The sequence below is a fragment of the Carya illinoinensis genome, chromosome 4 (assembly GCF_018687715.1).
Source record: "Carya illinoinensis cultivar Pawnee chromosome 4, C.illinoinensisPawnee_v1, whole genome shotgun sequence".
Lineage (NCBI taxonomy): Eukaryota > Viridiplantae > Streptophyta > Magnoliopsida > Fagales > Juglandaceae > Carya > Carya illinoinensis.
In genome coordinates, this window is record NC_056755.1 from 34,678,417 (window position 1) to 34,693,070 (window position 14,654).

The window sequence follows — 14,654 nt, forward strand, 5'->3', positions numbered from 1 at the left end:
TCGAGCTTGAGACCCCATGTTCAAATTCGAATCAATTCAGTTCATTTGCAACCCTAGCTCTAATGGCTCGTTTGGATGCACCTGCCGAAGGGTCTACTCATCCCTGACTTCTTCTTCCTTGCCAACAAACTTTGGAGGTGGCAACTAGTTCACATCATAAGTCATCCCTTCGATTGTTCAAATATATCCCCCCCAGTCTTTAGTTATTGCACATAGGACTCCCATGCTAGTACTTGCTTGCCCAGGACCAACCTTACGCCAGTTAGGGGTGGGCAGCGGGGCCCCGTTACCCGCTGCCCCGCCCCGTTCGCCCCGCCCCCACATAGGGCGGGGAGGGGCATCCGCACTGTCAAGGCCGGGCCGGGGCCCCCCGGCCCGTATGGTTTTTCCCCAGCGGAGGCGGGGGACGGGGATGGACCCCCCCCGGTCCATTTTTCCCCCGCCCCGCCCCTCTCTCCTACCTTCCCTGAGTTCCCTCTGCTTCAATCCCCATGACTCACCCTGACGCTGATGCCACGGACTCGTCCAGCGATGAGGACGATGATTTCTTGGGCCGGCAACGTGTGAAGCGGTACGTCGAGGAGATCAACATCGAGTCCGGCAACGTGTGAAGCGGTACCTGGGATTCCACCAAGACCGACTTTAAACTCCTGGGCTTCCGTTCCAAGTTCCAACCATTTCGGTGGGCATCAACCAGAGGGAAACAGCCGCAGCGGCAGCAGTCGAGGAGATCAACATCGAGTCCGGCCAGCCGGAGGCCACTGAAGGTGGCTCCGTCGAATTGCAAGAAGTTCCGAGGAGTGTATGGGGGGCCGGACGGATTGCCCCCCCACCCCGTACCCCGTCATGCGGGACGGGGTACCCCGCCCCCGCACACTGGGGGCGGGGGACGGAGGAGATTTTCCCCATCCGCCCCATGCGGGGGCGGGGGGCGGGGGGGGGGGCTACCCCGCACCGTATGGTGCGGGTAGCACCCCTAACGCCAGTAACTGTTGGGAATTTCATCTTCAATTGGTAAGTTGACTTTACTGACTTCATATTGTCCAGGGTTGGTTGCCCCAAATGGCATTGTAAGATGAAGGGTTTTTTACCACAATAAATTTGGCCATCATTGAGGCAGTTAGGGGCTATGTCGGCTAAGCTCGACAGGGTTAGGGTTCCCACTAGTCGGACCACATCCCCCAAGAACCCTTTAAGTGGCATTGGTGTCAGGTGTAGGCGGTTGGAATCGATTCCCAACTTTGTGAAAGCGTTCAAGAAGAGTATGTCCACTGAGTTGCCATTGTCGACTAGGATCCTTAGCATGTCATTGTGGGGGTTAAAGGACGTCTTCACTGTCCTCATGACCCAATGAGATGACCGTTGTTGCCCAACACCTCATCTGCTTACTTGGCCGAGGGTCTCTCTGTTGAGTATACTTCTTCATATCGTGAACTTTAGTATGCTTTTCTACTAGATGTGGTGGGGCTACCCTAAGCAAACCCCTAGGCTATGGAACAGATCTTGCCCAGGCAAACCCCTAGGCTATGGTACAGATCTAGCCCAGGGGGCTATTTACACAAACCACAGTTCAACAAAGGGGTTTCATACGGGTTCTCATCTTGTTCTTCGCCTTTTAGGGTTCACAATCCTTTGTGGCCCTCGGCCCCACCATGCCATGACTCCCTCATATGGTCCATTCTCTTCTTGAGGGTGTAGCAATCCTCAATCTTGTGGCTTTCTATCTAGTGGTAGGTGCAGAAACGGTGGTTACCAAGGTCGCAGTTTTTGGCTTCCCAAGTGTTTGGTTTACTTTCTTCTTGCACATTTAGACTAGATCATGCGTCTTGGGTGCCTTGTCCTTTTGAGGAAGTGTTCTCCTTTCGCCACTTGTCATGCTGCAACTTTTTACTTTTCTTCGAGGCTTTTATCTAGCCCGAAGTGTTGGACCTCTTGTCAGCTTGTTCTAATTTGATTTTCCTTGGGGCCGTCAGGGCCCGAAAAGTGTCCTCGGTATTGATGAAACCATCTGCCTTATCCATGAACTCCCACAATGTTGTGGGAGTCTTTCTTGCCAGCTCGGTCATGAATGGGTTTCCAGGCCATATGCCTCCCAAGAGCACTGCCCGCTTTATTTTCACATCCTGGTTGTCCGTCGTCATGTGCTCTTTGTTGAATTTGACCAGGTATGCCTTTAGGATCTTATCCTCCCGTTGTTTGATAGCCAAGAGGTAAGTAGCAGGTGTTCTCCAACTTGTTGTAAACTTTGTTAGAATCAAGCAGGCCAATTCTCCAAAACCGTCAATTGAGCCGAGTGGTAGTGCTCTAAATTACCTTTTCGTGGCGCCTTTCAAGGTTAGCTGAAAAGCTCTGGAAGCTATTTCTCTAGGAAACCCATGTAAAGTCATATTTGTCTTCAAGGTCTCTAAATGTTTTAGAGGGTCTTTGGACCCATTGTACATCTCTATTTGGGGAACTCTGAACTTTGGAGGCAATGACATTGCCATTATTGCACTATATGGAAAATTTGTGCTAGTGAGCAACTGATTGACTAACGACGGAGCTCTTGTCCTTTTCGCCATCTTCTCATACTTATTCATAAGCTTGTGTAGTTCATGGTGCATTTTGTCATTTCTTCCTCATTGACGCCTACTCCACCAGCACTCTAGGATTTGACATGCTTGTTTGAACTTGGCCCAGCGTCCTTTTGCGGCTCCTTGTTCCTCCTCTTTAGGGCTTCATTCTCTTGCCAGAGGTTCTCCATCCCCACCGCCATTCTCTTCATGCACTCCTTCATTTATGCAAATCTCCCTTCTATGTTTTTTTCGATGCTTCCTGTTCACGGGTTGTTTGAGAGCATGTTTTAGCCCCTATACGAAGGACACGTTACTTTTACAAGGATCCCACAAACGGTTCAACTGTTGGTGACGTGTTTCCCACAATGATTATTGGACTTGATCACCTGCAACATAAGGAAGATGAGAGCTCAGGGTTGATGAAACACATTTGATGCCTAAGTTAGTTTGTTGATCCTTGGAGGGAATTTTTGTATCTTAGAGATCAAAACTATTCTAACCTGGGATTCGGCCTTTATAACTCCTGCCGAGATAGCCATTGTTCCTATGTCAAAGGAGTCCGTCTTCCGTACTGGGTGCCTTGTTGCTACCTTTAATGTGACTCACCAGGAGATCTATCCACATTCTGTATCTGGCACTTTAATGCCACATGGCTCCATTGATATGTGCATGTGCAAGGTCGTGTTAGTAGGGACTTCATCCCATCTTTCCATGTCAACTTTCTCCTCGTGCTAGGGCTAGGCCTCCTTCTTAACCTGACTCGTGGGTCGACTATGCTTTGGTTACTAGGACTTCTAGGATGAGTGCCCAGCCCGGTAGGGGTATAAATATCCCTTCCAGCTACAATAAGAATTTGATTATGGCCCATACTCATTGGCCGACCTAAGGAAGGAACCGTTGAAATAGTTTCCATATGGTGCAAATTATGGTGGTGGACTATCTAGATCAATGTACTTAGTCCGAAGTCATATTTAGGTAAGGGGCACTATGGTCAGGTGATGTTCCAATAATATTGCCAATTGGTGACAGTACGATGGAGTGGCACATGTGGTGTTTTGTAGGTTCAAGGAAGGGGCACGATGGAGTGGCACATGTGGTGTCTTGTATATATATTTGGCTCCACCACTGAGTAGAACTCCCATCTTGAAGAAGAAATTTAAATAGAATGAGGAAAAAAGAGTTCATGATCAGAAACAGAACCAATTTAAGTAATTATATATCATTCTTGGTCTTTCTTTATACCAATGGCTTAATGTCAAACCTTTTTTTTTTTTTCCTTTTTTTTTAAACTCGATCAAGTCTTCTATTCACGTGGTTTAGATATTGCAGTGTAGATGGGGTTTGTCCGAGAACGAAAAGGTCATACTTGAAAATCATATAAAAATAGAACCTACAGCTAGCTGAACCAGAAGTAACACACATGCGGTTGTAAGGACATTAATCAACCACGACGCTAGAGTTTTATCTTTATTCAAATGATATGGTGTCATTGTTTTCTATTCCAAGGCTTTTATCCTTTGCTCCAAGTATACAAACAAGCTGCTGGGGGGAAAATAAAATGTGGATTTGCAATTTTGATTCGTCTTTGCTGATTGATGTTCTTTTTCCATATAATCTGTAGTACTTCTTAGCCATTATCTACGAAAATTAGGAATAAGTACGAAAAAACCAATATTCGAGCGTGTTTGGTATTCATGCATGTGTTTAAGATGCAAGAAGTGGTTTTTGTGCAATTTTAATTAGTTTGTTTGCTAAATTTTATGAAAGTAATTTGAACACCTTTTCATTGAAGGTAACTCTGGTGGTGCTTTTAGGAGGGATTTGGCCCAAACGCCCCTTTATGGCAGAGTTGGCAAGAAAGAAGCCTTTAACCCTGTTGAAATTCATGGATAGAGGAAACAACTTCGTCAATGAGAAAGATATGTTGAGGGCATAGAACAATCCTCGAAAAGCAGAGGCGGCCGCTACATCCAAATGGACAAAAAAGATTCCCACCCTCACCATCAAGCGTCCAGCATCGGACGTTTCCTTGACTCCAAGACTCCGAGTTTTGTTAATTGTTCTTCTTGCAAAAAAAACCACATGACTACTGTGGAGAGCCAGGAATTGCTTCAACAAGTATTATTCACATTAATTCCAAACAAGCACAAATTCAAAAGTGAAAGACAATTATATTCTAAAATGCTTCAATTTGATCAAAAGTCTTCCTTTCTCGAATTCGTCAGTTCTTGGCCCGGATGGGTAACCTTCTTTGTTATCCTAGGTCTATCTCACTCTTACTTCTATTATGTTTGGATAGACTTCAGAACAGTAAATTCATTTTGTTTATTGTTGTTTTTAGGGCCATTTCACCCTTGTCGCAGGAGAAAGAGAGCGCAGTGAAAATGAAAGGGTACAAGATCATAGAAGAGGACATTGAGAAACTTCTTGATCATTTTGTATTCATGCTTGAGTTCAACTGTACAGAAATTGTATTTTATTTCCTTCTCTGCTTCCTTGTCTACTACTGGCCATGGAACATCCGACCTTTGTGAAAGCAGCAATGAAATTGCATCATCAACAATGAGGCTGGACTTTCTTTTGGTCGTTCTTTATATAAAATTTAATTTATCATTTTTTTTTTAGTCAAACAAAAAAGTCTTCCATTCACGTTGTTATGCTTCAAGAAGTCAGAAAATCTTCACCTTCTAACAACTCCTTTCTTGTCACCTTATACTTGATCCGGTTCGCACAGCTATATAGAAAAGCCCCGCTATTGCACAAATTACGCAAGACAACTTCTCTCTTCTTCCCCAAACCCTAAGTTTCTAGCGTCTCGTGCTTTATAAAAATTCAATACTATGGCCAGCAATGAGATGCAGCTGCAAGATAATGCAGAGCAACCCATTAATTGTGTGATCCTGATCAGCATGTTATCCATGTCCGATGAACATATCCTGAATCAAATTTACAAAACCCATGCTCCTCCTGTCCAAGTTTTTAATCCTACCTCTCTTTCATTTGACATTAAATCAATTCTTTCCCTTGCAACCCATGTAGTTGACAATGTTTTGCTGGTATATTCGTTTTCCTACAGTACATGATCTTAGTTATATAAGATTTATGTTTTTATTTTCCGTTTCCATTCCAAATATTCCATTTTATCCTCTTGCCGATCGGTTGGATCCATTTTAGAGAGATCATGACCATTAAGATTTAACACATTTTTTCCATAAGTGGATAATTAATCAATAGGATCACGTTATTTTTTGTTTAAACTGAGGCGTAGATAATACGCTTTTGTTTTAATTTTAAATTTCTTTACATACATTTGTAAATTCTCTCTAATAATTACTTGTGACTTTCAATAGGGTACTCAAGGCCTGGAGAAACTGGAGGGTCAGATGTGGATGGCCGACCACAGTTCACAATTGTGGACACTGGAGCAACTTTCCTTGGAGGTAATAAGAGGCATTTCTTTCTCTTACCCATAGAAAATCTTGCAAAATATGTGTTTTTTTTCTGCTGCCCACATTTAATGGATGAATGATGTGATTAAAGATTAAGATGAGTGTCATCATTCTACTTTGTAGTCAAATATTAGCATCTTTCCATGATAAAAAAATGTGTAATGTCATTTCTCAGCTGGCTCAAGACGGGGAAATCGAACTCAAAACAACATTAATATCAATACTTAGCAAGCTCTCTGGCTATTCATGGGCAGCAAAGGCAGTGCTGACGCTTGCGGCATTTGCTTTGAACTATGGAGATTTCTGGGACCTTTCACAGGTGCAGTCATTAGACAGACTCGCCAACTCAGTGGGAATCACAAAGCCTGTAACTGCCATCTTAAATCGCCCAGACATTCGAAACTGCAAAAAAGCAATTGGGGAGCTTAGCAATATGATCAAGGACACGCTGGAAGTAATCGAATGCATTGTTGAGTTGGAAAACTATGTAAGTCAAAGGATACCTATGGCGATTTACTTGCCTTCAAGAGTGGCGTAGACATTATCCCAGTGCATGTCTACTGGGCAATCACAACTGTTATAGCATGCACAATTCAAATGTGCTGTCTTAGTAAAGATGAGTAAGTTCTTGTCCTTGACATGTTCTGTCTACCATGTCAAAGTTATGAATTCTGTTCGTAGGTCTCCAAAGGGGAGTGTAAATAACATATTTGACCTTCATGATGCGATGCAAATGATTGCCATGGTTTCCTGATTTCAGGGACAAGATACTGGAATTATTGCCCTTGTCTAAGAAGATGAACGTCACTCTTAACCTGCTAAAGATGCAGATAGAAGAATGCCATCAACAAATAGGTCAAACATTATTACGCTGATTTCGTTCTTGAGAAAACAGTGCAACCTTGAATCTGTTGCACGAACTATAGAATGGGATGTTAAACGTGGGCAACGCTGCTGAATAAATATTCTTGTTCACTGCAGGGGAAGTGAAGGCATACTGGCGAATGATGGAAATTCCGGTAACACCTACAAAAATCGTTGAGGCTTTCAAGGCGCTGATTTTATCCGAGGAGAATCTGCAGCAGCTTATTGATGGCTCCACAAACAAAATGGTTAGCTGTAATTAGCACTTGTATTATACGTACGTAGTTTTTTGTACACCGATAAACAAGAGGCAATGGCTTTCAAAAATTTTCTGCACTAGATCGAAAACACCCATTAATCAATATATTTGCTCTTTTATAAAATAGTTGGTCATCTCTCGTTATAAATATTAATCTTTTTCGCATTGTTAATCGTTTTCCCACGAAGGCTTGCTCATCGGATGTGATCTCGTGAAAAAAATAAAAAAGGCTTAATTTTTTCCCATGGACAGTTAATTTCGTGTCATAAGCTACCTATTTGCCAAGTTATTAGATCTTGAAAAAGAAAAACTCAAGGAAAAAGACCAAATTTCTTGTAGTGAATTATGAGTAAGCCTGGAGTAGAATCTTATTGGCATGTAAAAAATATTGATTCCAGTTGAATTATGGACCACTGACCTAGGCTAAAGTACCTAAATATTGCCTTTCCCTTGTAGCACTTTCTTGTGTACGTTGTGCTTGATCTATTTTCATGTTTCTAAAGAGTAATTCTGCTCTGATATAATGTAGATTCACTACTTGTCTTAAAAGTTTGAGTTGTTGAGAAGAAATAGATTTCATTATTTATTTGATGTCTTAATAAATATGTGCAATAGTCAAACTAATCTACTAATTATTAGTTTGACCTTTTTTTTAACTATATATTTGGCAAAAACAGTTGAGTATCGACGTGCTGAAAAAGAAGAGTCTTCTATTGTTCATTTCGGCTATGGACATTTCCATCGAAGAAATCTCGATTTTAAACCCCATTTTTAATGGAACAAGGGAGGAGGAGCAGTATAAAATTGTATGGATCCCAGTGGTGGGGAAGTGGAGCGATGAGATGCAAGCCAAGTTTGAGATTTTGCGGTCCAACATTGCATGGTACATACTGCCGTATTTTTCATCAATAGTAGACAACCAGTTCATTACGGAGGAATGGCACTTTAAGAATAAGCCTATCGTCGTGGTGATAAACCAACAAGGGGTGGTGGAACACCCAAATGCTCTTCGCATGATTCGATTATGGGGGATGAAGGCCTTCCCTTTCACCATCACAATTGAAAAGGAACTAATACCTGAAGAACCGCGCCCTGAATTTAGTAGGATCAACAGAGCACTAAAACGACCGTTCGTGGTAAAGTCTTTTTCAAAATTCTAAATGAATTATGTGTATTTATATATTTACATTTTTATATATGTCAATCTCTTGTTTGCCCTAGGCCTTGAAATTCTGGCAATAACTCCAGATACTGTGCTCTAGGCTCTAAATATTATGCAATTTTAAGCAAAACTCATACTGTGCTTTCCAAATAAACTTTAAGCTTTAATATATGTATCTTTGTTCAGTATCAGGACGACGAGGATTATACTTTCTTCTTCGGATTCGCCAATATCAAGTGGAAGCAACGATTTACTAGTAATTTAACTAAAATGTCTAATGATTGGGACATGAAGAACTCGAACACTCGCATAAGGTGGTTTCTAATTGGAGAAGGAAACGAAGAAGATGATGTACAAAAATTAGTGAATGCAAAGCTGCATGATCCCAGAAATTTGCTGTATTCCTTCAAAAGTGATAGTGGATGGGTTGTGCTCCGCAAAGTTCCCGACACGACAGTAGTTAGTGATCATGGGACATCGATTCTGAAGGTCTTGGAGAAGTTAGGATCTGTTAAAAAGTTTGGCTTCCAATATTGCTTTGAAAATTGCTATAGAAAGCTTTAAAAGCGACTTTTGGAAAATTGAGAATTAGTACCATTACGTACGTAGTAGCTAGGAAGTATGAAATGCAATGTATGGTACTTCAATAATGGGCATCTTGATGGTTACGTACGTTGGCAATCTGGTGCCATTGTTAGTTGTTTACGTGTTTGGTCTTCACTAATATTCTCTAAGATCACTACTCTAAATCCCATTTCATGCTGAAACGTATGCGCTGATCGATCCAGAGAATGTGCAATTAGAAAATACAAACATATATAAGAAAAATGATGGACTAACTACTCATTGATTACAATTTGTTTACAACTATAGATTAAAATAGTATATTTTTTGAAATTTTCGTTTGACTTTTATATAAACCATTTTTTACACTATATATAAACCATTTGTTACAGTTCCAAGAAAGTAGTACTTAATTAAACCCTATTCATTACGGAGTTTGTGCGCGACCACGCGGATTGTGGATAATTTTTTCATAACCAAAATGAGGAAGTGTTAATTTATGATCACGGTAGCGATAATCAGATGAAAATAATAGTTTTAATTAAATAACTGTTATTATGAAATAATCAAAAATAGGCAAAAAGTGATCGACACCCGACAAGGTTATAATGTTTTATGGCCATCCGGTTTAATGATCCGACCTGATAATAATTTATTGTTATTTTAATTAAAAGTCAAAACAAGTCAAATGATCCCTTGGACCGCCAAGAGGCTTGTCCATAATCAATCCAGCTTTGGGTTGCTATACATCATATTAAACCCTTGAACGGCCACCGTACGATATCTTTGATTAACATTTGAATAAAATCAATTGTAACTGTGCGTATGTAGGCGCGTTGCTGAATCACGTAAACCTTATGTTGTGTGTAATTAATTCTACTTTTTATTTTATGTTTTCTCTTATCATTCCTAACAATTAGTACCAAAGCTAGGTTTGGATTTGAGTGAGAATGATGGCCGAAGAAGAATTGAAGGTGTCTTGAATCGATAAGTTTGATAACATAGATTTTGGGATTGTAGGACGCAGATCTGGGATTATCTCTACGAGAAGAGATCCACTACAACAAATATCCTCTATTATGGCGATTTCGTCCTTCTTGCAAAAAAAAAAAAATCGCAACGAATATCATGTAATCGCTATGATTTTTTTGTCGTTATTAGTAGGGTGTAACCAGTCTGCTTTGGCCGATTTTGAATAAAATTTGGGACCAAACCGGTATGAATCGGTTTTACATTTTTAACAATCAATTCCACATTGATTACCCTCTAAATCGATTCTTCCAATTTTACTGGTTCCGGTCCGGTTCAATCCAGTTTTTTGGTTTTATTCACTACAAAAAAAGACAGAATTGCCGGCGTTGGCTATGCGCCGGTAATTGTCCCAAAAAACGTCGCTAATTAATTTGCGGTGGTTTTCTATCGGCGTAACTGACCGCCGTTACTGGAGGGTCGGTAATTCCCCAGTTCCGGCGTTTGCGCAACCGCCGATATTGGTAAATCTCATTAGCGGCGTTTGTATGTAATTTAGTGGCATTTCATGAAACATCGCCACAATATATACATTAACAGCGTTTCTCAAAATGCCGCCACTTTATCGTTGTCATTACCTGCCATATACTATTGACGTTACCATAAACGCCACTGCTACTACATTGCCGACGTATAATATAAACTAGCGGCCTTTATTTAAATGTCACTAATAGTACATTGGCGGCAGCACATTGAATTTTTTAACGACATTTTTCTGACCGCTGCCACTTTGTAAAATAGCGGCGTTACGATATATGCCGCTAATAAGAATTTGCTGGCGCATCATATAAATTGGTGGTATTTATTTAAATGCCACTAATAGTACATTGGCGGCAGCACCTTAAATAATTTAATGACGTTTATCGAAACGTCGCCAATGTCCTAATTTAACGGCAATTAGCTAAACGCCGCCACTAGTACAATGTATATAATCATACAATTTGGTGGCATTTATTTAAATGCCACTAACAGTATTTTAGCGAATTTATTAATGGCATTTATCTAAACGATGGTATTTGTAAAATAGCGGCGTTAACATAAACGCTGCCACATTACGTTGCCAACACATCATACAAATTAGCGGCTTTTATTTAAATGTCAGTAATAGTACATTGGCAACACCTTGAATTTATTAATAGCGTTTATCTAAACGTCACCATGAGTTTGTTTTTTTCTGCATTGCTTATTGTAAACGCTGCCACTAATTTGTTGCCAGCATATTTTTTAAATTAACGACATTAATATAAAAACTGCAACAAATATATTACTGGCGCATTGCATTAATTAATAGTATTTACTAACGCACCAATAATATGATATCACACAATAAAAAAATATAATATATCAATTAATAATAAATATGATATAATGGGTGATTATTCATATAATAAAAAGAAAAATTACAAATCAAAGCACATTAAAGTTCTTCATGAATAATTCTTTGTCTTCACATTGTGTTTGTCATTAGCTTTAAGACCATTTCTTTCATGGGTACTTCTTCTTCACATTTATCCAAAAGTTTTTTGGAAAATGTTATGCAATCGTTGAGCTTGGAACAGATCAAAAAAGTTATACTAAATTAATAGAGAGTAACAATAAATCAATAGCTAAAACTTCTAATCGATAACCAAGAAAGTTTTGCAATCGTTGAGCTCGCAAAATGTTTCTTTGGGTCATATTCAATATCATACAATCCTCAAGCTGGAGAGCTTCTAATCTAGTAGCTGAAAGCATAATAGTCTAGATTCAAACAATAGATAAGATTCAAATGATCTGCTCGTTTATATATCCTACTCAAAATACCAAAAAACAGAGTATACCTTGGGCACGGCATCTGAAAAATGTAAATCTTGTTAAGTACATAGAACTAGATCAACTTTTCATATATTTCAGAAAACATAGAGATTAAAAATGAAAACTATTTTGTAAATGCAAGAGACCTCTAAAGCAAATGCAAAAACATAGAGATTGAAAATCTGGTTAATTACAAGGGACCTCTAATGTAAATGCAAAAACATATATAATTAATGCAATCTAATAATAAATGTACATAGGATTTGCTTTATGAACTCAAGCTATTCTACAAGGCTCTTCAACCCCTACCCCACCCTACCCCCTTCTTCTCCCCCACTTGCATTATTATCCCTCTCAATAAACATATTGTTGGCCGATTTGTGGCAAGCACAACTTCTTCTTCTTCTTCTTCTAGATGGCCGATGTTTCTAGCTTCACCTTCTCCAAGGAATGCCAAAGAACATGGGTTCCATTGTACCTGGCCGATGTTTCTAGTCCTCTATTTAGCTGTGTTTTGAAGTAAAACTAGCATAACCATCGAACTACCATAACCACCGAACTACTTATGTATATAGTTGGGTCATAAGCATCACAAGAAAGAAGCTCAAATATGCGCATATAGTTTGAGAAGCCTATACGGACCAGAGTGCATATTAGATGATACCTCTGTGTCATTATAAGACCAAACACAGCTAAATAGAGGACTAGAAACATTGGCTTATGTCATTGTGACTTGATTTGTTTGCCTTATGTCAGTTCGTGGAAATTTCAAATACCAAACAGAGGAGTACAATATCAGTAAAGTGGTGCCATTTCTCGTAACCCACAATCGGTATGGCACCAATGACGACAAACATCCAACCCAACTACAAGCATTTGAAGCCATCTCAAACTTCAAGAACACAAGACACATACAAGTACTGCAAAAACCAATCTTCCGAACACAAACCTTGCAATCACATTCATCCACAGGCAACTGTCCAAATAGGTAAGATTTATGCATTTTAAGTTTAGAAAAACCTCTTCCAAATGGTTGGTGAAGAGTAATGAACCCATATGATGTTGCTCTTCCATTTTTTTTCCTACAGAGCAAGTCAATGAATTAAATTAAACACTTTACACGAATATCAGTACCTTGAATCAAACAAAAAAAAATAAGCAAAACTTATGCCAAAGAACCAAACAGAGAAAATAGAAAAAAAAAAGAAGAAAACACAGAACCAAACAGGAGCTATGCGAAGGAGACTCTCAATGAGAGCAGCAACGAAGCGGCGGCAAGGTGGGTGGGAAGCGGTAGTGTACTGTGGAAGGGAGAAATATTGTGATAAGAAAGAGAGAGAGAGAGAGAGAGAGAGAGAGAGAGAGAGAGAGAGAGAGAGAGAATGGAGAGAGAAAGCATGGTGTGAGGGAGTTTACGAATAAAATGGCGTGGGAGTTGCGGACGGTGGTGCATGATGAACATCAACTGGGCAGTAGAGGCTTGTTTTCCAGCGTCTTCTATTGCTCCTTGCGGTGTCGTCGTCACCCAACTGCATCAAGCCATGGCCCTCGGTTTGGAGAACAATGCTCTGCTCTTCTTGCTTAAAACAGAGGCTGCAGGTTCAGTACTTGTATAGGTGGTTGCTGGTTCTTGGCGTCTCACATGTGGCATCCAATGCAGCTTTCCGAGTGTGGAGGAGTCAGTGCAAACTCTAACAGGAGGGTGGTGGCGTTGGTTGAAGGGACTTCCATTGTTCGAATAAAAGGCACTGGAAAAATTTCATGTATCAATTGTCGCGTACTCAAGCAGTGAGAGGGAAATTTAAATGGATATGAAAATTCTATACAATGCGTTGCAAGCAATGAGAGGGAAATTTAAATTACATGAAAATTTTGAGGCAGCGTAGAGGCGGAAACTTAAGTTTCATTAATTTTTATATGCGTTTGAGGGAAATTGTATATGGTAAGTGGCGGTCCCGGAAACACTTTGAGCTTAAGGGAGAACATGCCAAAATTATGGGAAATTTAAAATAGTCCTATGATGTTAAGATTTTATTTAACATAATTTTATAAATACAGGACATGGCCCTCCCAAAATATTTCTGATTCTCATATACTTTTTAAAAAATTAGTACTTCTTCTAATATATTTAAAAATGTCTCGCTCATTTTTTTTTCTTATAGGTATTAAATTTTGTATCATTTCTATATAATATATATTTTCAAAGATGTGGTCTTATCAAAATTAAATTAAAATTAATAAGAAAAATAATAAACTTATTAATTTCTATTTATATTAACCGCTAAATGTGTCATACGGTTAAAATAAATGAGCCCCTCTCCAAAGAAATTGTTGGTTCCGCCACTTTGTTTCTAATTTGTTGACTAATATGTACGTCTCTTTCTTTATATTAGATATAATTATATTATATGTATAATAATATTTTATTATATATATTATATAAAGGATAATGTTATTATAATTTTATGTTAATATAAAAAATATATGTAATAAAATCATTATCATCTCAAACATGAATATTTATTTTGATCATATGCTTTACAATTTATACTTTATGGTCTTATACTAATATGTACTCTAATACTATTAGTAATATAATTTAAGTCTGTATATAATTCGCTCAAATTTACTAGAACCATTTATTTGTCTAAAACTAAATTAAGCCAATAACTAGTGACAGGAAATAAATCCTTATAATAAAGTTTACTAAGCTCTACTTATAGAAAATAAAGAGATTCTTAAATTTTTCCTAAGTATAAATTTATTAAAATGTAAACCTAACTTTTGAATCCTAGGTGAAAGGCCTAGCAAAGTGGCATTTAGGACTGTAAATGAACTAGTCTGTTCGATAGCCCGCTCGGTACTCGCTCGATTAAACTCGAATCGAACTCGACTCGTGAAAAAAAAAAGCTCATTCGTGAAAGCAGATACCCGCTCGATTTATAAATGACACATACCCGACAAAACTCGACTCGACT

At 39.1% G+C, this 14,654-nt stretch overlaps 1 protein-coding gene across 1 annotated transcript; it reads left to right on the forward strand.

Moving 5' to 3' along the window:
• The first annotated feature begins 3,101 nt into the window (after positions 1-3,101).
• Positions 3,102-8,853, forward strand: LOC122306443 (protein SIEVE ELEMENT OCCLUSION B-like). The gene is made up of 9 exons (XM_043118872.1): positions 3,102-3,238; positions 4,897-5,026; positions 5,906-5,995; positions 6,180-6,491; positions 6,588-6,685; positions 6,765-6,859; positions 6,986-7,116; positions 7,805-8,263; positions 8,476-8,853. Exons 1-9 carry the CDS (start codon positions 3,102-3,104, stop codon positions 8,851-8,853), a joined length of 1,830 nt encoding a protein of 609 aa, XP_042974806.1.
• The last annotated feature ends 5,801 nt before the right edge of the window (positions 8,854-14,654 follow it).